This window comes from Symphalangus syndactylus, chromosome 18 (genome assembly GCF_028878055.3).
Source record: "Symphalangus syndactylus isolate Jambi chromosome 18, NHGRI_mSymSyn1-v2.1_pri, whole genome shotgun sequence".
NCBI classification, from domain to species: Eukaryota; Metazoa; Chordata; class Mammalia; order Primates; family Hylobatidae; genus Symphalangus; species Symphalangus syndactylus.
Window position 1 is genome coordinate 15,722,586 of NC_072440.2, and position 25,967 is coordinate 15,748,552.

Here is a 25,967-nt window from a genome sequence, read left to right on the forward strand (position 1 = left end):
TTTCTGAAAGCACCCAGAGCCCTGTAGACCCAGCCAAGTGAAGACTCAGAAGGTACGTGGGACAGCATTTCAAGGGCAGGAGACAACCCTCTGTCCTCCAGCCGCCCCTCCTCCAAGGCCCTGAGATGATAAACGGAGAGGGGCTCTCTCATGGTCCTATGTGTAACGATTAGCAGAGGTTTTTTTTTTTTTTTTTTTTTTTTTTGAGAAGGAGTCTCTCTGTCACCCAGGCTGGAGTGCAGTGGTGCGATCTTGGCTCACTGCAAGCTCTGCCTCCGGAGTTCATGCCATTCTCCTGCCTTAGCCTCCCAAGTAGCTGGGACTACAGGTGCCCGCCACCACGCCCAGCTAATTTTTTTAGTAGACAGGGTTTCACCGTGTTAGCCAGGATGGTCTCGATCTCCTGACCTTGTGATCCGCCCACCTTGGCCTCCCAAAGTGCTGGGATTACAGGCGTGAGCCACTGCGCCCAGCCATCAGAAGTTACTTTTAAAAGAAAATAATTATGGCTTCTCCCCAGACTACCTGCAAATCTGGCTAAACCGGAAACATCATAGGTTAAGCATTACTGCTCAGGCTTCCACTCTGTGCTTTAGATATTCAGGAGCTAAGATTCTGTGGTAAGATCCCCAAAGTAAGGGCTGACAGTGCAGGTGCCAGCATCCGTTAGATACTCACTGAATCAAATATGAGTTGCTTGTTCAACTGAAGTTCAAAATCTTCTTTGATGAAGCTCACATCCCCGCCAGTGTAGCCTGCCAGTTCCTGCAGGGAAGGAGCACTCAGGTCAAAGGGAGCAAACAGACTTACTACAGGGGCTACAGAATCATGTTTTCGCATCAGGATTTAATTCTGCCGTTTTGTATTTTTTTAAAGGCAACAGAAAATTCTGTCTCCTAGAAGCCACATCCTAATTGTTGCGGACAGCAACAGCGGACGGACTCGGATGGAGGATCAGCAGATCCAAGCGGTGCGGAGGCTGCCCTCTGGCTGTGTGCAGGGAGCACTGGCAACTTGAGTGTCTGAACAGAGCTCAGCACGGGCAGCTTGGCTCGTTGGCTTCATCGGCGTTTGGGGAAAAACTCAGCTGACCTTTCACAAGGTGGGCTATTTTGTATAAAAATCTGATTTCTAGTTGCTCCTCTGAAACTGAAGGTCAGGCATCCCCGGGCTTTTGCCCTGCTCGACAACACCTAACTACCACTGGCCAGAGCGAGGGTAGCTGCTCAGGGAAGCCTCAAGGTTCAGTGCAGCCCCCGCTGCTCTCACTCTCAAGTCACCAAGGTGGGCTCCTCACTGTGCCTGCACTTTGTAGGTACCTTACGGTAAAGAACTATGCCCCTGCCTCCAACAAGAGGGCAACCCAAAGACAGACTAACAGCCCGCCTCCAACACCAGCAGAGAAGCACACTCCTCTAAGGTGGTGAAGACCATTCCTCCAGCACCTCCTGCTGCCATGATGCACCTGCCCTGCAGCCGTTGAGGGATGATCCCTGCCTTCGGACACTCTCTCCCAGGTAACACCAAGTCACAGCCCTCCTCCTGGCCTATTACAGGCCCTCATCAAGGATGCCACAGCCTTACCCCCACCTTGGGTTCTGTGAAGGCACAAGACTGAACTGCAGGGGGTAGAGAGCAATTTCCGGGCGCGAAGCCCTGAGAGTGGAGCTGGCGACCTTCACAAGCGTTACTGCATGTGCCATTACTCTGTGGGACTGCCCACCCCCAGGGCCACCCAGCCCACTGGGACTTTATCTACTGTCTGAAGCTTGGCTCCCCTCACCCTGCGGGGGTCACAGGTGAAACAACACTACCTGGTTAACTTTCAGCAAAGCACCTCTTCTTGGTAAGATGGAAGAATTCCGAGAATCGATGACCATGGCATGCTGAAAGAAATTTGAATGGGGATATTTTCACTTTAAGAAGTTCTGTTAGATAACCATGAGCACTCACAGCACGTGGCCACACCACGCTAGCACTCTACAACTATCACGTCATTTCGTGTTCACAGAGCCCTTGGAGGAAGTGAGGGTGACTGTCCCTATCTTACATAGGAGGACACTGAGACGTCCACACTGAGACTTGAGCTTCAACTGAATAAACGGTTCCTGCTCACTACACGGGAGGTGAACACCCACCACTGGGTTCATTCTCTCGAGGAGCTCAATGCCCTGGCCTAAGTCGGCTCAGCCAGGTTCCTCCTTCTTTTTGAAAGCTGCAGTTCCACAGTCAGCTCTGAAGCACACCTCTTCCTGTTACCACTGACATTATTCAGAAAGGACAACATGAGGCAGGACCCCACAAGCCCTCGGGGAGTGGGGGCCGCCACTGTGGACACCCCATCTGGGCGACGCTTCTCAATCAGCCCTGAGATTGGCAAAGACTGTTTTCCCAATGCATAGCATGGTTCCATCAACAAAATTATTTACTCCAAGAGAAACTGTTACCGAAAGAGAGGATTTCAGTGAATGTCCGCTTTCTTTTCGAACAGCAAATGACGCCGTCCTGGAGAGGCAGCCCAGTTCTCGCCACACGCCTTCCCACTTGACAGTGTGGCTGGTCTTCCATATGGGAAACTGCAACATGGAGATTAGACATCTTTCCAGACCACATATACTCAGGAAGTTGTTGCAAATCATTTTTTGGAATGAGGCATCATGAAACAATGAACTAAATAGCTAATTTTTTTTAATGATGAAAGAGACGGAGAAGGGGAAGAAGAGAAGAAGGGGAAGAGAAAACCAGAGGGAAGAAGGACAAAGGAAGAAGGGGGGAAAGCTGTGAACGGAATCAAAGGCAGTACTGCTCTAAGTAGCAGGACTGCACCCCAGGTGAGGGACAGGGCTGGTCTGAGGGCTGCAGGCAGCTCTGTCGTCGACAGGTACCATCTCTTTCCCACTTCTTTGTAACGGGTAAGACACCCAAGATGATCTGATGGCGCAAACCCCACCTGGTCCACCCAACCCTGTCTGAAGCCAGGCCTGGCAACCCAGCGACTTGCACTGGCCCAGAGAGAAGGCGGCAGAGATGAGAGTTATGTGGGAGGCGAGGGATCCTTTCTGCAGCAGAGGCCTGAGCCGGGTGAATTCTGGGGTCCAAGCAGGTGGCACCTGCTTCCCAGCCTGACACTCTTTCCTGACACCAGGACAGCTCATCTTAGATTTCTATCTCAGAGAAATGTTTTCTGAACAGTGAATGATGTTTGGTGGCTTTGGGAAGTGGTGGGACAGTGATTTAACTCTCACAAGGAAGCCACGTCACCCCATATTCCCCAGGGGGCGTCCCATGCTGGGCCCTCTCTAGCCCCTAGGCTTGCAATTGAACTCCAGGCCACTGAATGAGTGGGTCACCAACAGGCCCAGAACACTCCATCCCGCCTTCATGGTGAAAGGCACCCACCTCAGCACCCACAGGGCACCATGCCAGGCACTGGGGAGATGGTACAGGAGGGGCAGCCTGCACAGCCGCCATCTCTACACTTAGGGCCACCTGGGATTCAGGCACTTTCCCAAATGCCTACTGGAGGTGTAGAGCTTCCTAAATCATTTCTTCATTCCTTAGAAGGCCTGACGTGGGCCCCAAGGATACCACTGAGTACGATCTGGTCCGTTCCTCTAGGAGCTCAGCTTCTTGGCTGCCAGCGACGAGGTCTCTGCCCTCCCCTTTCCTCCTTCCCTCTACATGCACCCACCCGAAGGCCCAGTCTACACTTTGGTGTCTTTCATCTCTGCTATTTCTTGTGAAAAAATAAGCTATTTCTACTCTCCTAAAAATCTGTTTTTTAAAAAGGCTTAGAAAGAGATGAAGCACGACACCAGGAAGAAGGGTGGCTAAGCTCCCAGGAGCCCGACCCCTGTGGGTGCACACGGGCACCTGGAGACCCGCTGGAGGACGGTGGGCTAGAGAGAGCAGCATGTGCCCCGGGTGTCCCCTCCACGGCCCCACCAGAGGGCATCCAAGGACGGTATCAAAGCAGAAAGGTGAGAAAGGTGTCTGAGGGCTGCTCCCTTCCAGACAAGAAAATCTGGAGAAAAGGAAATGAAAGAGCAAATGTGCCTGGATTTTCCCGTCTCCATCTTGAACCTGGAGTCTACCTAGCCCACCTCTGTGTGCTCTGAGTTCTCACGGCCTTGGTCTGCAGGGACCAGAGGCCCGGGGCACTAACGCACCACAAGCACCTGCACCGCGCCACGCGCCGCATCAGGAGCTTTACCACGCCTCTCATCCAACCCTCACAACAGCCCTGGGAGGCCGCGCGCTCCTGTCCTTCATTTCACAGATGAGTCATTTGCCTGAGGTCGCACAGCCCTAAGGGAGATGGGGGAGTCAAGCCCAGGTGGGCGCCTCCAGGGCTTCTGCTGGGTTCTTGGAGGGAGAGCACACTTGAAGCTTCCTGGGCCCCACTCTCTGTGAGTCGGACTTGGCAGCTCAAGGTGGAGCCCGTGAATGTGCATTTCTAACAAGCCCACAGCTGAGGTCGATGCTGCTGGTCTGAAGACCACACATGGGGAACGACTCTTACGTAGTATTCTATCTCAGGGCTCTCCTCATGAACTAAAGCCCAGAACAGGAGGAGTCAGGAACAGTGGAGAAACGAAGGAGAAAAAAAAAGAGCAGGTTATCATAAAGCCCGAAAAAGGCCAAATGATATGAATTCCAATGGTGGCATTTAATCACACCCTTCTAGGTGTAAACTTAGGTGTGAACCAAAAATGAAACCTTCCAGACCAGGCGCAGTGGCTCACGCCTGTAATCCCAGCACTTTGGGAGGCTGAGACGGGCAGATCACTTAAGGTCAGGAGTTTGAGACCAGCCTGGCCAACATAAGGAAACCCCCATCTCTACTAAAAATACAAAAATTAGCTGGGAATGGTGACGGAGGCTGAGGCAGGAGAATCACTTGAACCCGGGAGGCGGAGGTTGCAGTGAGCCTAGATCGTGCCATTGTACTCTAGCCTGGGCGACAAGAGCGAACCTCTGTCTCAAAAAAAAAAAAAAAAAAAAAAAAAAATTAAACCTTCAGTGATCTGACCAACTCTGCTGACTATGAGAAACTGTCAGTCTCCACACATATGGGGAGAGACAACCGATGATGCCTCAGGTAGTCAGGACCAGGTTGACGAGCTGCTAACACGGGCATCAGTCACTCTCGGGTCCCTGGCAGCCTGTACTCAGCTCGAGAAGAGGCACCCGGCCAGGAGGTAGCTGGTGCAGAGGGCAGAGGGCCTGTGCTCTCCACGCTGCCCTCTTGCTGCCTTTGGGAATCAGTGAAAAAGCCACACTGTTTTCCCCCAAGCCCAGAGGGAAGGACTGAAATGCTACTCACACTGTACTCAGCTGACATTCCTCTGTCCGTCTCCCGCAGTGAGCTCCAAGGGAACTGTCCAGTAACTTTATATAAGTTTACAGAGAAACTAGGAGACAATGGGATAGAGCTTTAAAAGCTGAAACAGTGATTAGAACTTGCACACATTTAAATCAACAGATTTAACATTAGGCCCGTGGGGCTCATCTTCAAGAGGAAATCTAAAGCATGTGGTCACTGCAGAAGTGGCAGCTGATTCTGTCATGGTTCTTTTCACAAATAAGCCACCTATTTTAACTTTTCTATCAGGCCAGTGTACTCAATGATCTGTTGGGCTTCCTACTTTCTTTCGAAGTTTCCGGGCCGTGGTTTGAAGAAGGACAGGCCATACGAAGTTTCTTTTGTTCCATAGGAAAACTGAAAGGTCACCTTTTCTGCACGACCAAGAAGATTGGGGAGCTTGAGGCCAAGTACCTAGGAGGAAAAGAAAAAAATAGCAGTGGTCTAAACTGAAGGAATGAGAACTTTGGATAAAGACTATGCTGGCTAAGGGACTTTCATAAAAACAGAAGGAAAATGCTAACTACAGATCTAGTCTTTCATTTGTAATCACTTTCATTCTTTAAACATTCCGCTGCTGAGTGCTCACATCCTGCATTCAAACCTGATTAATGCAAGGGACAAGCTAACCTTGCCACTCATGAAGCTCAAGAATGTCACAGATTTAGAGTTTAAAGGAATTTGAACAAAAGACTATTAATATGAACATTCTCCAAATCATTCCTAATTACTGACGTTAACATTGTTATCAAACAATCCAAAACATATTATCACCAATTCTACGGTGATTAACGAGATTAACAAATAACAACAGATTAAGGTAAATGAAATGACCGAATTTTGAAACTCATCAGCTTTTAGAATGCGGTCATAGTGTAAAAGTTCCCAACTCAAAGTTCCAATATAAGAAAGTAAAAAGCCTGTAGCATACCATACTGCCTTCATTGTTTCCAACCATGGTGTTATAACTGCCCGTTAATCTCCTCAATTCAGTTACTTCAAAGGTAACGTCTAACCCATTTGGAAGTGCATCATCACCTAAATAAAAAAATTAGACAATAAGACAGCTAGGATGTTATTTTTCTTTGGGTTCCCATTGCTAAAAAAGACAAAAAGCAATCTGAAGGTTCATTCTACTTTACAATCTCCTTTGGAAAATAATATAATCATGAGAATGTTTAAGAACGCTCCAACACAAAATCAAAATACTGCACACCTCTACACCAAAAAATAATGTTTCTAGTTTCTCTGGTAGAATATATCAATAAACAGGGCTGAGCACGGTGACTCAGGCCTGTAATCACAGTGCTTTGAGAGGACAAGATGGAAGGATCACTTTCAGGCCAGGAGTTCAAGACCAGCCCCGGCAACATAGCAAGACCCTGTCTCTACAAAAATTTTAAAAATTAGCCAGATGTGGTGGCGAGCACCTATAGTCTCAACTTTTCGGGAGGCTGAGGTGAGAGGATCACTTGAGCCCAGCAGTTGGAGGCTGCAGTGAGCTATGACTGTGCCACTGCATTCCATCCTGGAAGACAGAGCAAGACCCTGTCTCTAAAAAACAAAAAACAAAAAACAAAAACAATCTACCTTTGCTATAAGGAGATAACTATAAGCAGCATTATTCACTGAAGCACACTTAAGCAAACAATATTTGCTAAAGGAATCCGTCCTCCTATTACAGAGGTCCTTGAAAATATTTGGGGTCTCAATTCAACCAACATGAAAATGTGGAACTCACATGACAATAAGGATGTCAGTAACCCTCGAAGATAAATGTGAGATTGTTTGCTGTGTTACTGTGTGCAAGAGGCACGTCTGTCCTCCCCCGCACCAGGTATGATTTGGGTCTGAGCTGGAAGCAGCCACCTCGTGACCCACCACGGCCCTGGGGTGCCTTGTGCGGAGCAGGCTGGGCTCCGTAGGAGTGAGTGGCCTCTCACAGGAAGGAAAGGCGACTCCTGCCTTGCACACAGCAGGGGCGCTCAGCCCTGGCTGGACATCCAGACGCATCTGGGCAACTGTCAAAATAAGCTGACGCCCAGGCACCGCTCTAGGAACTCAGGTCCAACAGGTCTAGGGTGGAGCCTCAGTACCATCTTTTCTTTTTTTCCAAGATGGAGCCTCGTTCTGTCACCCAGGCTGGAGTACGGTGGGGTGATCTCAGCTCACCACAACCTCCACCTCCCGGGTTCAAGCAATTTTCCTGCCTCAGCCCCCCGAGTAGCTGGGATGACAGGCACCCGCCACCACACTCGGCTAATATTTTTTGTATTTTTAGTAGAGACAGAGTTTCACCATGTTGGCCAGGCTGGTCTCGAACTCCTGACCTCGTGATCCACCCGCCCTGGCCTCCCAAAGTGCTGGGATTACAGGCATGAGCCACCCCGCCTGGCACCATCTTTTCTTTCTTTTTCTTTTTTTTTTTTTAATTTTTTATTTAGTGGACTTTATTTCTTAGAGCAGCTTTAGGCGCACAGAAAGATAAAGAATTGGAGCCAGCAATGGTGGGTTGCAGGAAAAAAAAAAAAAGATAAAGCAGAAAGTACAAAGAGTTTCCATGAACCTCTCCTTACCCCGACACACACTTACTAACACCTCACATGTGTGGTACATTTGTCACAACTGATAAACCAATACACCAATTATTAACTCAAGTCCAGAGTTTACATGAGGGGTCACACGTGCTGCTGCCCGTTACGGTGACACAGATCCACCATCACAGTCCACACGCAGGAGCTTCACTGCCCTAAGCCATCTAAGCTCCAGGTCATCCTAACATGCCGCCTAGGTGGGCAGCCTCTGCAGAGGTGGACCAGCTGACCACCTACAAGGGCACACTTACAACAGGGACAGGAGAGAGTGAAAAGCAAGTGCCTCCAACAAAACTCGCCCCTAGAAAAGCATCCCAGGTAGTGGGTGGGGCCTCGGGTACTGGAAGTGTCTCACTCACTTGTTTGCCCTGGGCAAGTGACAAGACTCTCTGAGCCATGGTTTCACTAGCTGGAAAACACAGGTTGAGTATTCCAAATCCAAAACTTTTTGAGCACCGACATGACACTTACAGGAAATGCTCATTGGGGCATTTTGGATTTCGGATTTTGGGGTTAGGAATGTTCACAGGTACAGTGCAAATATACCAAAATCCAAAAAAATCCAAAATGCAAAACACTTCTGGTCCCAAATATTTCGGATAAGGGACACTCGACCTGTATTTTTTTTTAATCATAATGACACTTCCCCAGGGTTCCGTGGGGATCCAACGGCACCATGCACATAACCACTTCCTGCAGGGCCGCACGGGTACTACTGTTAGTATTCTAGGACTCAGGTGCAGAGAGGTTGTCTCCCGCTATCTCTTCCCTTTCACTAGTCCAGTAGTTCCCCAGCTTCAGCACACGTCGGAACCACATGGCCGGCTCATCTGCCACAGGCCGCTGGCCCCACCCCCACCCCCACCCCCAGAGTTCTTGCTTCGGTGGCATCATATTTCCAACAGGTTCCCAGGTGACGGCAGCACTGCTGGTCCAGGCCCACACTCAGAGAACCCCTGGTTTTTGTTTGTTCGTTTTTGTTTTGAGACAGAGTCTTGCTCTGTCACCCAGGCTGGAGTGCAGTGGCACAATCTCAGCTCACCACAACCTCCACCTCCCAGATTCAAGTGATTCTCCTGCCTCAGCCTCCCAAGTAGCTGGGACTACAGGCATGCGCCACCACACCCGGCTAATTTTTGTATTTTTAGTAGAGACAGAGTTTCAGTATCTTGGCCAGGCTGGTCTTGAACTCCTGACCTCATGATCCACTTGCCTCGGCCTCCCGAAGTGCTGGGATTACAGGCGTGAGCCACCGTGCTCAGGCTGAGAACCCCTGTTTTAATCGTAATTGAATTCTTGATTTTTAGCAGAGTACCTAGCCACCTACGCTTTACTTCCCAGCCTCCCTTGCACCTAGGTGTGGCCAAGTGATTAAGGCCTGGCCAATGGGATGAGAGCAGTGCCATGTACAACACCTAGGACAGGTGCTTAAAGGGAGGGGTAAGCCCTCTCAACCTCCTGTGCTCCTCCAATACTGGAATGAGGACACGGTGCTCAGCCATCAGAGGGACTCAGGGACCCTAGGGATGACAAAGCAACAAGACACCACGGGGGAAAACTACACCAGCCCAGGGTGACCTCAGGAAGCCACATTAGCCCAAGGTGACTTCAGAGAACAAGGCACCACACTAGCCCAAGGTGACCCCAGGGAACCACGGGAAACCACGCCAGCCCAAGGTGACCTCAGGGAACGCAGCACCACACCAGCCCTTGGCAGTCTCCCAGCTGTGTGGAGAGATGGAGACTTCTCTCTTGTCTAAGCCACTGTTCTTTTAGGTCTCTGTTAGTGTTGGCTGCAACTATATTCCAAATAATGAAAATGTCCTTAGTTTATCTAGCACCTTATTTTTCGCAAGCATTTTCCTATATTGTCTTATCTTGGCCTTCTCAAAATTACCCCCCATTCAATTCTGAAGAGTTACTCATTCACAGATTCATTCCAAATATTTATTTTTCAACGGTGTCTGCTGAATTCAGACTAAAGTGGGAACTCTACCGTGCCGTGTTGGGCCCGCCATGGTCTGGGCTCCTGACGGCTTTTCTTCCTTGTCTTCCAGCACTCCATTCCCCCAACCTGCACTCCAGCTCTTCCTACACTTGTGGTCCACCCAGCGAGCCACTCTCCCCTGGCGTGGGCTAGTAAGTGCTATCTCTGTCCCCAGAACATTCTTCACCCCACCTCACTACCAGCCCTTCTCCCCATACTCACTCAGATGCATCTTCTAGGTCTCAGATCAGACATTGCCCCTTCGGGGACACCCTCTCTGATCCCCTTCTCATGCCCTGGCCAGGTGAACTGTTACCTCGTTCAGCCTCTTACAGCACAACATAGCGACTGTGCTGCCATCACTTACTGATCTGCCCCCAACCCAGCCCCACTGACCGAAGCCCCTTCAGGAGGAGACCACGCCCTGTGTGCTGCTGTGTCTCCCTCTGGGGCCTGCACGGGGCTGGCCTCGAAGCAGGTGCTCACTAGCCAAAGAATAAATGTTGAGAGACGTGCCCAATATCACACAGCAACAAGAAAACGGGCAAAAACTAAAATGGAAATTGGATTCCCTCCTCTTTTTAAAGCATACACTGAGATGCTTTAAAAAGTGCTGGGCTGGGCTATGTGAACGAAGCCTGGCCCCCTCCTTCAGAGTCACTCTCAGGCCCCCGTGCAGTCCAGGGCTTTACACAACAGTATCTTCAAAGTTCACCATTCCTCCCCGGCCTCATACAAAAATCTGGGCCCGCACCTGTAATCCCAGCTACTCAGGAGGCTGAGGCAGGAAGATCGCTTGAGCACAGGCGTTCCAGACCAGCCTGGGCAACAGAGCAAGACCCCTCTCCAAAAGCAAACAAAAAATCCAGTCCCTTCCCTGAGATTGCTAACTCAAGGACTACCTGTTGGATCAACTTTCAGGTTCTACACAGCAGGGAGGGGTGCTCTGCTGCCCAGATCTGCATCTGGCCACAAAAACAGCTTTTCTGTGATGGACAGAAAGGGAATTATAAAGATACTACACCACAATATGTACCTTGGCATGTGTCAATCAAAACATCCACTTGTCTAAAGATTCCAAGACGGAGTAATTTTTCACGGGCTTCATGAGATTTCCGCATCACCTATCAAATGGGGAAAAAAACAAGGAATATCTTCTTCTAAGACACAGAAACAGAAAATGGCAGCCACACGGCGAGGCTGGTAGTTTACCATTCGGTGCTAAGTCAGATCACCGAGCAGAGAGCACTACCAAGACCAGCCACACAACAGAAGAGAAAAGCACCACGAGGGCAACAAAAATGCCCATTCACAAGTGCAAAACCAAGCCCTGGCATCAAGAGCATGCATCACATAATCCCCTTCGTATAAACAACAAGATTAACACAGATGCACAAACCTAACACACAGCCTAGACCGTTGTGCTGGAAGAGATCACAATCGTGAATAGTGGTTATGTCTGACAAAAGAAAGACACGTGTGTCTGCATGCCTTTTCGTTTTTTTTTTGTTTTTTTTTTCAGATCTCCCTTTGAGGAAGAAACGCACACCTTCTTGTGCTGTTTCAATTTTCTATTCATTTCTTTACTTTCTTTTTTTTTTTTTTTTTTTTGAGACGGAGTTTCGGTCTGCTGCCCAGGCTGGAGTACAAAGGTGCAATCTCGGCTCACTGCAACCTCTGCCTCCCAGGTTCAAGCCATTCTCCTGCCTCGGCCTTCTGAGTAGCTGGGATTGCAGGCACAGACCACCATGCCAAGCTAATTTTTTTTTGTATGTTTAGTAGACATAGTATTTCACTATGTTGGCCAGGCTGGTCTCGAACTCCTGACCTCAGATGATCCACCCGCCTCGGCCTCCCAAAGTGCTGGGATTACAGGCATGAGCCGCCATGCCTGGCCTTTCTAACCATCTCTAACCACTGTTAGAAATGTTCAACTTTGTGTCCTTTCTTCACTGTAAACAGCAGTTCCTTCTAATGCACGGAGTCCATTCTTATTGGAAGGACAGGTAGAAGTAAGGTAAGGCAGGCGACTGCTGAGGACACAGAGAAGGAAATGCCCTCGTGTGATAAGGAAAGTTGAGATTCCACCCTGCAGGTGAAAGGGAGTCACTGTAGAACTGTCAGCAGGAGAGAGAAAGGATCACATTTCCTTGTGAGAAAGAACGGATCACAAAGATGAATGCAGAATTCTGCCCAGATGGGAGAAGTCTGCAGGTAAAGGATGCAGGGGGTGCTCTGGCAGCAGCCTCAGGGGCTAGGGTGAAGGCAGGCCCAGTTCGGGCCATGGTATTGCAGGGGAGGACAGACCCTGGAGACATTTCACAGGAAGGGGCCAGAGGACACTGCCACTGCCTAGGTAGAGTGCATGAGAAGAAGAAAGTAGCTAAGAAAGAAGCTACTAGAACTGCAGCTCGGGGCTTAGCACTGGGCTAGCACTGAACACCATTACAGAAGTCAGGAATAGAGATGGGAAGACAGGCAGGGCAGACGGATGGAAAAGAGACGACTTCAGGGAGAAGGAGCCAACAATGGAGCCTGACGATGACTGTGATGAGATGGAAAAAGCAACCCAGGAAAATGGTCACCAAAGCCCAGGGAAGAGGCAAGCGCAAGAAGAGGGACAGACACATTCAAAGGCAAATAACAAAGCAGGACAGGTGCATTCAGCAGAGGCTACAAAGCGATCATTTCTTCAGTATGCAAAGAGCTCTTGCAAATCAACAAAAGCTGAGCGACCTAGTGAAAGACAGAAGACATCAGGTTAATTCACAAGAGAGATATGAATGACCAATAAACAGAAAAAAAAAATGCTGGATCTCATTCACAATTAAATAAATGCAATTTAAAACAATGAGATGGTATTTTTCTTCTAACAAGATGGCAAGAATTTAATGTGATAAAACCCAATTTTGGGAAAGAGACCGTCTCGTGGACTGCTGTAAGAGAGTGGACTTGTGGGCCGGGCACGATGGCTCACGCCTGTAATCCCAGCACTCTGGGAGGCTGAGGCAGGCAGATTACCTGAGGTCAGGAGTTCAAGACGAGCCTGGCCATGGTGAAACCCCGTCTCTACTAACAATACAAAAAATTAGCTGGGCGTGGTGGTGCACGTCTGTAATCCCAGCTACTTGGGAGGCTGAAGCCGGAGAATCACTTGAACCCAGGAGGCGGAGGTTGCAGTGAGCCGAGATAGCGCCATTGCACTCCAGCCTAAGCAACAAGAGCGAAACTCCATCTCAAAAAAAAAAAGACAGTGGACTTGTGCAATCTCTTTGTAGAGCAATACAGCTGCATCAATGTACACTGCAGAGTGCACACACTTTGACCCAGGACTCCCACTTCTAGGAATTTATCCCAAAACACAGCCAATGTACACAAAGACACACTAAGATGTTTAGTACAGCACTGTTTGTAGGAGTGAAAATTAATTTAAATGCCCATCAATGGAGAACTGTTTATAATAAAATATAGAGGGCCAGGTGAGGTGGCTCATGCTGTAATCCCAGCACTTTGGAAGGCCACGTTGGGAGAACCACTTGTGCCAGGAGTTCGAGATTGGCCTGGACAACATGGCAAAACCCTGTCTCTACAGAAAAACTTTAAAAATTAGCTAGGCATGTTGATGTGTGCCTGCAGTCCTGGCTACTCAGAGGGCTGAGGTGGGAGGATTGCTTGAACCCAAGAGGTTGAGGTTGCAGTGAGCTGTGTTCACGCCACTGGACTCCAGCCTGAGCAGGACTTGCACCAGAGCAAGACCCTGTCTCAGAAAAAAAAATTAAAAAAAGTTATGAAGTGTGTACAACGAGGTACCACACAGCCAACAGACTGGTATGCACTGATGTGAAAAGATCTCCGTAATTTATGTCAGAAAAGAAAAAAAAATGTAGAGAATGGCATTACTGTCTAAGGAACATACATGTTTATACACTTGCACAACATATCTAAGAAACCGTTAGCCACGTTACCTCTGGAGAGTGGACTGGGATTGGCCGGGGTAGGGAAATGTGTCCTTTTCATTTCAATACCCTTCTGTACCATTTGATTTTCTATGCTTCCTTCTTACCATGCTTACATGGTACTTTACATGTTACTTTAATTTTTTAAAAATACAAATTTGGCCAGGCACAGTGGCTCACGGCTGTAATCTCAGCATTTTGGCAGGCCAAGGCAGGTGGATCACTTGAGGCCAGGAGTTGAAGACCAGCCTGGCCAACGTGGCGAAGCCCCATCTCTACCAAAAATACAACAAAATTAGCCAGGTGTGGTGGCACACACCTGTAATCCCAACTACATGGGAGGCTGAGGCGTGAGAATCCTTTGAACTTAGGAGGCAGAGGTTGCAGTGAGCTGAGATTGTGTCACTGCACTCCAGCCTGTGCAACAGAGTAAGACTCTACCTAAAAAAAAAAAAAAGTTTCTTTTTTTTTTTTTTTAAGTGGGAATGGTCCACAGTGCCAAACACTGCTGAAAGGTCAAGTGAAATGAAGACAAAGGAGCCAGCTGGACCTGGCCACAAAGAAGTTGCTGGTGACCTCTGTTCGGGCCTGTTCAATACGGTCCCACGGGCAGAAAGGCAGAGGAAACCCACAGTGGAGATGAGAAAGGGGTGCAGTGCAGGAAGGAGACTGCTCCACAGACAGAGCCAGGGCCCTGAGGAGACAGGGAGTGTGTTCCAGATGAGCACCCACCCCACAGGGTCAGCAAGGGAGAGTACAATCTCAGGAACTCAGCACGGTGCCTGGGAACGGCTGTGCACTAACCCCATCGGCTCCCATTACGGTGCTGGGAGAGTTATAAGGAATGAAAGAGGACAGACACTTCTTTCTCCAGGATAAGAGAAAGGAGGAAAAGGCAAATGCAAATCCATGGAGTTTGTAGGAGGCACCACAGGAACTCGGGGGGTTCAGCTTGGGGGTGCCAAGGCTCCCTGTGGGGTAGGAGGCAGATCTCCAGCACAGAGGCCAGGGTCAGGGTGCTCTGTGGTTTCACATGGGGATGTTTACAAGTTCTTCAGAAGAGACTGGGAAAGCACATCACATAGAGACCACACCTACCTCAATTAGGTTTTTGGCCTTGAAAACATCTCCAATTTCACAAATGATGATATCATCTTTAGTCCTTCCAAGTCCATCAAAATGAACATGTTGAACAACCACCTAAAAGTCACACAGGGACAGTATTAGGTATGACACAAGGCAAAGAGATTAGGTGTCAAGACTAAAGACAATGTCAAGGTTTAATTAATGTCAAAGTTTTCTTCAAGTTTAATAACCCACACTTCTTACTTCTGGACTTTACTATCTTTCACATCTTTTCAAAAAACTGGTCACTGTGACTTCCCCTTTGCTGGGTCTGTACTTTCTGTGAACAAGAGCTACAAATTCTCTCCAGCCAGATGACCCAGGACCAGGTGAGGCCACAGACAACCCCTCTGTCCCTCCCAACACGCACCCTGAGCACTGGCCTGTGAATGAGTGCTGGCCATGACCCCTGACTTAATAACTGTGTGTAGAAAAATTAGCCGGGTGTGGTGGTGCACGCCTATAGTCCCAGCTACTTGGAAGGCTGGGGCAGGAGAAACACTTGAACCCAAGAGACAGACGTTGCGATGAGCCAAGATTGCGCCACTGCACTCCAGCCTGGGTGACAGAGTGAGACTTCATCTCAAAAAAAAAATTTAAAAAGTAAAAAAAAAAAAAACAAAACTGTATGCATCTTCTAAAGACCCTGCAGGGATTTCAGGAAGGCACAATAAATGCTGACTCCAATTGGCCCTTGCCTCTCAGTCTCACTAGAGAGAAAACCCTTCAAGAACTGGAAAAGTGTATTTAAATTTCAAAGGTAATAAATTTAGGAAAAGTTTCATTTGAGACCCACAGTCTTTTTTCTGGGAGTAGGGAATGGAAATGTAAATTTAAGTATAGTTTGAGTTTGTCCTTGAAATATTTTTGGTTTTTGTCATAAATACAAAAGTGTGTTTGTCTAAACCTTCCACATAAAAATCACCAAGGAAAAGCGACTTCTTTAAAAATAGAAACTGTTTTTCTAAGAGTCATCAGTCTTTCTAGTTGTAGGTGGTTACAAACTCTTCTTTGATAAAGGCATGGAAACAGGTTAATTACTTTACATCTCCCTAGTGGTGTATGGAAGTGAATGTTTCCACTAACAATTATATCAAGACCTTCAACAGAAAACTTACATCTTTGTTTTCAAGAATTTCCTGTTTAGCTTCAGGTTCAACTTCAACAAATTCAGCTTCTTCTCCTAATCCTCCAAAATCAGGTCCACTTGATGGAAGAGGCTCCAGACTCTGAAAGGGAGGGAGCGACCACAGATAAATGACTTTGTCACATATATACACACACTTACCTTTGAGTTTTGTCTTTAGGTGGTGCTCCAGAAAATTCAGTAGTTGTTCCCTTCAAGTAGAGGCAAGGGCAGGAACAGGGACCAGGGAGTACAAAGGTGCTGTCAGCTATTGCTAATGAGCAAGTTCTTGGCTTGGTGGTTAACTCACTGGTGGTCACTAAATAAAAGATAAAAACTAATTAACAGGGAAGGGCAGGGGTACTGTGGTGGCTCATGCCTGTAACCCCAGCACTCTGGGAGGCCAAGGAGAAAGGATCACTTGAGGCTAGGAGCTTGAGACTAGCCTGGGCAACATGGCAAGACCCCATCTCTAAAAAAAAAAAAAATTAACCACAAGGGTCATGCACATATCCATGATGACATGTCATGAACGAAGGATTACAACCAACCTAATTCTGGACACCAGAGGCCCAATGGAAGTTCAAAAATCATTTAAAAATAAAATGCCACAAAGACATTTATCAGGGAAAAAAAGGAAAATAATTTGCTCTCCTGTTGTTACAGAAAGCAGCCTAATTTTTAGAATTAAAATTGTACACATATTAGGATAGCTACCTTAACAAACCAGATTACTAAGAAAACATTTTATGTAGACCCTGACAGGATTTTTCATTTCAGAAAGTCTCATTCACATTAAAGGGAACTGCATATGCTCATAAAATGGACTTGAAAGCAGTCTGTTTCTACAATCTGAATTGACATTACCTCAAAATATTACACCAACTTCTGAATGAGCATTCCGTACACTGTTTCTCATCTAATATTTCCAGGAAGACATTATATCTATTTATCTATCTCTCTATATATATCTATATATAGTCAAGACAGACAGTCTCTGACTTACAATGCTTCAACTTACAGTTTTTTGACTTTACAATGATGCCAAAGTGATATGCGTTGAGGAGGAACTGCGCTCCGAGCACCCACACAGACATTCTGATTTTCACTTACAGTACTCAAGAAACTACATGAGATCTTCAACACTTTATTATAAAACAGGCTTCGTGTTAGATGATTTTGCCCAACTGTAGGCTAATGTATGTGTTGTGAGCACGTTTAAAGTAGGCTAGGCTAAGCTATGATGTTCTGTAGGATATGTGTATTAGATGGATTTTCAACTTACATTTCAACTTATGATGGGTTGATTGGGGTATAGTTGAGAAACATCTACATAAACATAATATTACACACACACACACACACACACACACACACACACACACACACACGTAATCACTTGAGCCTAGGAGTTTGAGACCAGCCTGGGCAATATAGGAGACTTCATCTCTATACTAAAAATAGTAATAATAGTAAAAATAAAACATAAAGAAAGGTCAAGTATGATTACACCTGCAATCCCAGCACTTTCGAGAGGCCCAGACGGGAGGATTGCTTGAGCCCAAGAGTGCAATCCCAGCACTTTTGAGAGGCCCAGACGGGAGGATTGCTTGAGCCCAAGAGTTCAAGATCACGCTGGGCAACATAATGAGGTCTTGTCTCTATCTTAAAATAATAGGCCAGGCACAGTGATTCACACCTTTTTGGGAGGCCAAGGAGGTCAGATCACTTTAGGTCAGTAGTTTGAGACCAGCCTGGCCAACATGGTGAAACTCCATCTCTACTAAACAAATACAAAACTTAGCCGGGTGTGGTGGTGGGTGCCTGTAATCCCAACTACTTGGAAGGACAAGGCAGGAGAATCGCTTGAACCCAGGAGGCAGAGGTTGCAGTGAGCTAAGATCACTCCACTGCACTCTAGCCTAGGTGACAGAGCAAGACTCCATCTCAAAAATAAAAATAAATATACTTATGTGTACATTGTATTATATATACTTACATATTTAACATATACTATTTATTCAATTCTTATTTGTTCCTATGTTTGCTTGACCATAAGTCTCTGGGACACATGCTTAACCACACGAGGATTCTCAGTCACCTCTTAGAGATGGACACAGAAGGTCTAGTGTGGCACCAAGCGATTCTTACAAATCAGCAAGTTTGGAGAAAACTATGTGAACGAATATCTGACTACTTCCTTGCTCCAAGAATTCTCTACAATTAGGCACTTTTAAAGTGTGTGCTTAACATCTGTAAATATGGAGCAGTGGGGCCTCTGGGCTACTATCCACTTTTCCCTGGAAACGTAACTGACCTGCCAGTATCATATTCCCTTTCCAGGCCCTTCCCTAAAAGCCTCTGATGATCCTCAGAAGTACCTACAGGAAGAGCATCCATCTAGATTCCTTAGCAGGGCACAAGGAACTCTGCCGTAAGGCCTGCATCTGCTACTTCAGTTTCCATCTCCACCACCCGCTCCACCCGCACATTCAGGCTTTTGCATAGGTTGCCCCCTCTTCCAGAATAACTTGCCCCTGTGAAGCTTCAAGATCCACCTTAATGTCATCTCCTGCAAGCCATTCCTGGCTTCTTTAGGGAGAATCAGTTCCTCTCTCACAGGGACACCTCTTGATATCTGAAGTCTGTGACCTTCACAGGTACCCCTTCTGTTTCTTTTTTTCTTTTGAGACAGAGTCTTGCTCTGTGGCCCAGGCTGGAGTGTAATGGTGCAATCTCGGCTCACTGCAACCTCTGCCTCCCGGGTTCAAGCCATTCTCCTGTCTCAGCCTCCCAACTAGCTGGGATTACAGGTGCGTGCCACTACACCTGGCTAATTTTTGTATTTTTAGTAGAGACAGGGTTTCGCCATGTTGGTCAGGCTGGTCTTGAACTCCTGACCTCAGATGATCCACCCGCCTCGGCCTCCCAAAGTGCTGGGATTACAGGTGTGAGCCACTGTGCCTGGCCTGTTTCTTATTTTTATCTGCCCTGGCACCTCGGAAGTACTCAATAAATATCTGTGGAATGGGGAATGAATGACTTTTCTGTTCTTTCATTTAACAAATAAGTACTGAAAGCCCACTGTGTGCTGGGCGCTGTACTCAATAAATATTTGTGGAATGGGGAATGAATGACTTTTCCGTTCTTTCATTTAACAAATAAGTACTGAAAGCCCACTGTGTGCTGGGTGCTGGGTTCACGCAGTGACCAAGACCGGGTCCTTGTGGGTGAGGAAGATCATGTTATGCAAAGAATGGATAATTTCCCATCATTATCCTTTCATTTTTGTTGTGCAATATTTTCAAAATGGAATTACTATATTTCTCAAAAATATGAACAAAGTAAGATTATGTGCACATACACATCTTAATCTGAACGCTTAGCAAAAATGCTTTATCTAGGCAAAGGTTTATATCCCATTATGCTGAAAAAATTCCACTGCACTTCCTAAAATCTCCAAGCATGAAACAAGGTTCACCAAAGATCTTTCAGGCCCATCTGTATTCTTTAATCTAAAATCCAGACTTTAAGAGATGATGTCACTGAAGTGTCACAGTTACAACCTCTGACACCTATTCACACATCTTACATCTATTTTTCTATTATCTCTAAACCCTACAGTCATTGGAGGATTAACACCCTGTAAATATACTTTAATCAAAATATTAGTAACTGTGTTACTAATAGAGATTCATTCATTCACCAAATATTAAGATCCTACTATATGACAAGCACTTATAAGAACCTCACCCTCATAGAATCTACATCCCATAAATTCTATGCCTAGAAGAATAGGCATGGGGTGAGTGTTTGGTAAAATGCACTAAAATATATATTTGGGCTAGGCACAGTAGCTCATGTCTGTAATCCTAGCACTGGCACCTTGGGAGGCCAAGGCGGAAGGATCATTTGAGCCCAGGAGTTTGAGATCAGCCTGGGCAACATAGTGAGACCCTGTTTCTATTAAAAAGTGTGTGTGTGTGTGTGTGTGTGTAATATAAAAATAAAATAAAATAAATATTTGGATGTAGTCTTTAACCTTTAAGCAGATCGGTCTACCAGTCAGTCAATAAGTGTGTACTGAGCACCATGTGCAAGGCGGTAGGTATGAGACATGAAAGAAACTGAATGAGTTATGAACAGCATCTTTAAAGTGAGATAGACTAGAATCCAACAGAAAATATAACAATAGGCTGGGCGCAGTGGCTCACACCTGTAATCCCAGCACTTTGGGAGGCTGAGGCAGGCAGATCACCTGAGGTCAGGAGTTCAGGACCAGCCTGGCCTACATGGTGAAACCCCATCTCAAGTAAAAATACAAAAGTTAGCTGGGTGTGGTGGCACCTGTCTGTAATCCCAGCTACTCGGGGTGCTGAGGTAGGAGAATTGCTTGAACCCAGGAGGCAGAAGTTGCAGTGAGCCAAGATCGCACCACTGCACTCCAGCCTGGGAGACAGAGCAAGACTCCATCTCAAAAAAAAAAAAAAAAAGAAAGAAAGAAAGAAAGAAAACTGAAAATATAACAATACATAACACATATTAATGATAAGTATTATTGCACAAAATTTTCTTTGACATAAGCATGAGTACTAGGTGGTAAATGGCAAATGTTTTCTTACTGTTTGAGTCTTGATCAAAAAGTCTGAAAGACACTGGCTAGTGGGATGAAAAGGTCAAGTAAAAGAACTGAAAACATTTTTTCTCAATACACTCATCAAAGGAGCAGCAATTTTAATGTGAAAAGAGCTCCACAGGCTAGGTGCAATGGCTCATGCCTGTAATCCCAGCACTTTGGGAGGCCGAGGCGGGTGGATCACAAGGTCAGGAGATTGAGACCATCCTGGCCAACACGGCAAAACCCCGTCTCTACTAAAAATACAAAAATTAGCCAGGTGTGACGGCACACGCCTGTAGTCCCAGCTACTCCGGAGGCTGAGGCAGGAGAATCACTTGAACCCAGGAGGCAGAGGTTGCAGTGAGCCGAGATGGCGCTACTGCACTCCAGCCTGGGCGACAGAGCAAGACTCCGTCTCAAAAAAAAAAAAAAAAAGAGCTCCATAAAGGCAGCTACTTTTTTCCCTGTATCTCTGGCACCCATCACAGTGCTAGGCACATAGCAGACCATCAATAAATATGAGCTGAATAAATAATGAGTGATTACTTTGTTCAAGATGCCACAGGGGATGCAAGCGAAGAAGATGCAGTTCCTACCATTACATCTAGAAGTTTAGGATCGAAGGATAAGACGAAAATGCAAACAGACCCAAAACAAGGCAAAATGTAAATGGCATCAAAGGAAATGGCACGGAAAGGCGGAAGCCCATCCAAATGCCGGGGAGACAAAGAACTTTCAGAATGGAGTTCTAAAAGATGGGAATATTTTGATGCTGAAGATGGGTGATGGGAGGGGGAATGGAGTGCAACAGTGCGGTCCAAATGAAGCCATCTTCACAGGGCTAACAAGAATTCTGGACAGAGGCCAGGCGTGGTGGCTCACGCCTGTAATCTCAGCACTTTGGGAGGCCGAGACAGGCAGATCACAAGGTCAGGAGATCGAGACCATCCTAGCTAAGATGGTGAAACGCCGTCTCTACTAAAAATACAAAAAATTAGCCAGGCATGGTGGCAGGCGCCTGTGGTCCCAGCTATTCAGGAGGCTGAGGCAGGAGAATGGCGTGAATCTGGGAGGCGGAGCTTGCAGTGAGTGGAGATCGCACCATTGCACTCCAGCCTGGGCAACACAGTGAGACTCTGTCTCAACAACAACAACAACAAAAGAATTCTGGACATCTGGACAGAAATGTAGTTATAATTGGCTGGGCGCAGTGGCTCACACCTGTAATTTCAGCACTTTGGGAGGCCGAGGCGGGAGGATCACTTGAGGTCAGGAGTTCAAGACCAGCCTGGCCAACATGGTGAAAGCCTGTCTCTACTAAAAATACAAAAATTGGCTGGGTGTGGTGGCAGGCGCCTGTAATCCCAGCTACATGGGAGGCTGAGGCAAGAGAATCGCTTGAACCTGGGAGGCGGAGGTTGCAGTGAGTGGAGATCGCACCATTGCACTCCAGCCTGGGCAACACAGTGAGACTCCATCTCAAAAGAAATGTAGTTACAATTAACCATTAATCAAGTTGTCTTTTTTTTTTTTTTTCAAGAGCACAAATCCACATTGATTTATTGACTTTTCATTAGTTTAAATCCTTGAGGGGTACAGCATTACTCGGATTCTGTGTCCAACAGCCTTAGCAGGAAGATTGCTTCAGAATTTGGCACGAATCATGCCACTGTTTCTGTGGGCCCGAGTTACCTTTCCCCAGATTACTCTGGCTTTGTTTGGTTTGCCGCCAGGAGTCACTATGTTGTTCTTTGCTTTGTATACATGAGCCCAAATAGAATTATCTTGCCCAAATAGAATTCTGTTTCATCTCGGGCATAAACACCTCAATTTTAAGAAGAGCTGTGTGCTCCCTTTGGTTCCGGAGACTCCGCTTATAGCCAGCAAAAATGGCCTTGGACCACAGCCTTCCAGACATATTTCCTTTCAGAAGTCCTGCTCCCAGCAGGCCTCCATAGGAGCCAAGATGGCAGGAAGAGCTCAGGTTGCACTCTGACCTACTTGCTTGTAACCAAAAATCACAGATACTATTTGCATCCCCATCGATTTTACAGACAGGATTTCTAAAATTAGAATCATAAGGCTTTTGCTTAAAAGTTGCTTTAGATGTTTTTCAGATCTCGAATTCCAGCAAAACTGATGCTGCCAACCAGTTTGAAGACTCCTTCCCCCAACAGAGGAACAGAATCAGCATGAGAAGTTTCCTCATCTCCCTGTCCCATAACTTCACCCTTCACTCTTCCACCAATCAAGGATCTCCACACTTCAGCAAAAACACGAGGGCCAAACTCCTGAAGGAGATGGATTGGAGGTTTCCTCTCTTTTCCCATCTCCTCGTTCAGCGGCCCTGCAACTGAAACTCTTTCTCTGCTGCAACCCAGTGTCTCAGTGTATTGACTTATCGAGCCCACTGAACAACAGACCTATTACAGTTATACAAAGAGCTGTCAGAAGAGAAACGGTGTTTGATCTGAATGAAAGACATATAAAGGGAAGTTAAGTCCAATTATGGATGCCAGGCTGCGACTTCTACGCTTAATTTTTTTGGAAGTTAATGGGGAACTATTGAAAACGTCTACGCAGGTCAAGTGAAGCAATCAAAGTTGCAGTAGAAAAGTAGTGTTGGGGCTGAGACTCAGGAAATCTGAGGTTTTAGGCCATTTGGAAGAAGTAACTATGTGACCTTGGAGAAGTAACTCATTATCTGGCCCTTATTTAAGATTAGGATAAAGGAGAGGAGTTTGGCAACCAGTACAGTTAGTCAGGTGCCAGGCACCCAAGTATTCACATGCATTGTCTTTTAATTCTCTTTTAAGCCAGGCGAGATAGGTACTATTACTATCTCCACTTTAAAACAGGAAGTAAGGCAGGGAGCGGTTCCGTCTTTTGCACGGCAAACAGGAGAAAAGAGGACCCCCTAGATAGGTTTGAGTTAGAAGACTTCAAAGGATTCTTGTTGCTCTAGGAGCCTACAATGCTTCCAGCAGCGGCTGAGAGGGGAAAGGCTGGAAGGGACCAGTAAAGAGAGAAAACTTAAAATCATGCAAAGAAAGAGCACGTTCACTGCGGTCTAAGACATCACAGAAAGTTCGCAAGTCCTTTGGGCCACCGACTCGCCCAGTGACCTTTATCAAGTCTCATCCCTCCTATCAGGTTCCTGCTCGAAGTTCTGCGAGACTCGCTGGCCCGAGGCGACCTCTTTTCGGCCTCCTCCACCCAGCCCGGCACCCTCGGCACCCTCTCTCCCGGTGAACCCTGGGCGCAGCCACGAGAGCGTCTCCCCGCGGCGCCTGTCTGCCCTGCTGGCCCAGAGGCCTCGCAGCCCGCGGGTCGCTGGGCCTCTTACCCGGGCGTGCACAGTCCCCATGGTTCCCTCTCCAGCCGCTGCCCCGCAGAGCTGCCCGGGCGGGACAGAGCGCCTGCTGCAAAGGGCAGAAGGCGGGTCCGCGGTGGCGGAGCTGCAGGTCAAGGCAACTCCCACAAGCCCCCGGACGCAGAACACTGGGGGCGGCCATGATGCCCCGCCTTCTCCCCGCCCCCTGGCTCGCGGTGCCTTCGCTCATTGGTCCTTATGAGCCTGTGACCCGGATGTTCACACGGGCGCGGAGGACGTCCTGACTGCGCCAGCGGAGACCGTTCACTGACATCCGCGAAGCTGCTGGCGCGTGGACTGTGTGGGGAGGGCGCGTGGAGGGCGCGGTGAAGGTGGGTCTGCGAGAGGGTCCGCTGGGAGGCTGGCGTCTGGCGTTGGCGCCTGAAACAGATCAGGCCAGCTGTTGGGTGTCACGCGAGTGCTGCTGCTCTTAGCCCTCCTGGCACCCCGACCCGAGGGTGCTGTGCTTGTCCCCACGCGCCGGTGAAGCCCCGAGACTCAGCGGGGAGACCCCGGGTCCAGCCACCCCCGGCCTGCAGTAGTCGGGTCTCATCGGCATCTGTTACACAAACCCGGATTGGTGCCCTGGCTCCTTTCCTTCAAGTCATTGGAACCCCCACTCAAAATCGTCAAAATGAAGACGATGGTCATGTCTCCTTCTCGGGGTTGGATTAAAAGGGCCTACTGTGAGAGACGGAAAGCAAAGCTCCCGGCACCGGGCCGGGCACACGGTGGGCACTAGATAATGACCGCTATTCATTCAACTGCAGCCAGTAATTATGGGCGAGAGCCATCTAGGTGCTTGCATGAGAACCAGTCATATCGGTGAAGAAGACGGCTATGGGCTTAGGTTTTGGTGGCAAAACAGCTCCCCTGCCCCAAAAAAGACAGGAGAATAGAAAAAGAAAAAGGCATAATAAATATCAGCCACACATTGTGATAAGTATATTAAAAGAAACGAGATAGAATAGGAAAAGAGGAAGCTTCAGTATCATGTCACGTTGCCACTCCCTCCTGATAACAGAAGCATCTTTTCTTCTCTCCCCTTACTCCCTCCCAGAAACCCTGACACCCTTTCCATTTAAATAGCTAAATATTCAAGTCCACATGTCCCTTCTTGTCTGGAAAGAGACAGAACCCAGCACCAGCCAGGCCCCTGCCCTTCCCTCATTCTGCCAGTTACCTGAGCCTCAATTTCCTTATCTGTAAAATGAGAATGATAGCCTAAGGCATAAGGTCTGAGGACCTCATGAGATCAAACATGGGGCCTGGCACACTGTAAACATCGAATCAACCAGATTTTCTTTGCCCAAACAGCCTTCTTTTCTTACACTTTCTTCCCCGTTATTCTTCTGATTATGCCACTTGTAAAGGATAAGCCATGAGGTTGCCCTGCAGAGTGCAAGACAGTTGCAATATTTGAGAGCCTATTGTGTGTGAGGCCCTGGAGGATGGCAGAGGGAACAGGAGGAAAACAAAGTCACATGCTTTACCCTCAAAGGGCTGTCTGCGATAGTTACAATGTATATATTAAAGGCTATCTGTGATAGTTACAATGTGTATAATATATTAAAGGCTGTCTGTGGTAGTTACAATGTATATATTAAAGGCTATGATAGTTACAATGGATATAATATATTAAAGGCTGTGATAGTTACAATGGATATAATATATTAAAGGCTGTGGTAGTTACAATGTATATAATATATTAAAGGCTGTGATAGTTACAATGTACATAATATATTAACGGCTGTGATAGTTACAATATATATATTAAAGGCTGTCTGTGATGGTTATAATGTATATAATATATTGAAGGCTGT

General features: G+C 47.3%; 1 protein-coding gene and 1 pseudogene across 1 annotated transcript in view; both read right to left on the reverse strand.

Annotated features, from left to right (window-relative positions):
* SAMM50 (SAMM50 sorting and assembly machinery component) overlaps positions 1–24,306 on the reverse strand; it is a 43,837-nt gene extending 19,531 nt beyond the window's left edge. The window contains exons 1-10 of the mRNA XM_055254020.2: positions 24,118–24,306; positions 16,146–16,256; positions 15,001–15,102; positions 10,983–11,070; positions 6,297–6,403; positions 5,649–5,779; positions 5,327–5,414; positions 2,448–2,576; positions 1,815–1,886; positions 679–765 (exon numbers count right to left, since the gene is read on the reverse strand). Of these exons, the coding sequence (XP_055109995.2) occupies positions 679–765; positions 1,815–1,886; positions 2,448–2,576; positions 5,327–5,414; positions 5,649–5,779; positions 6,297–6,403; positions 10,983–11,070; positions 15,001–15,102; positions 16,146–16,256; positions 24,118–24,138 (936 nt within the window). The 5' untranslated portion in view covers positions 24,139–24,306. The remainder of the gene's footprint in view (positions 1–678; positions 766–1,814; positions 1,887–2,447; positions 2,577–5,326; positions 5,415–5,648; positions 5,780–6,296; positions 6,404–10,982; positions 11,071–15,000; positions 15,103–16,145; positions 16,257–24,117) is intronic.
* The window catches only part of LOC134733491 (large ribosomal subunit protein eL33-like), a 346,767-nt pseudogene continuing 341,995 nt past the window's right edge, over positions 21,196–25,967 (reverse strand).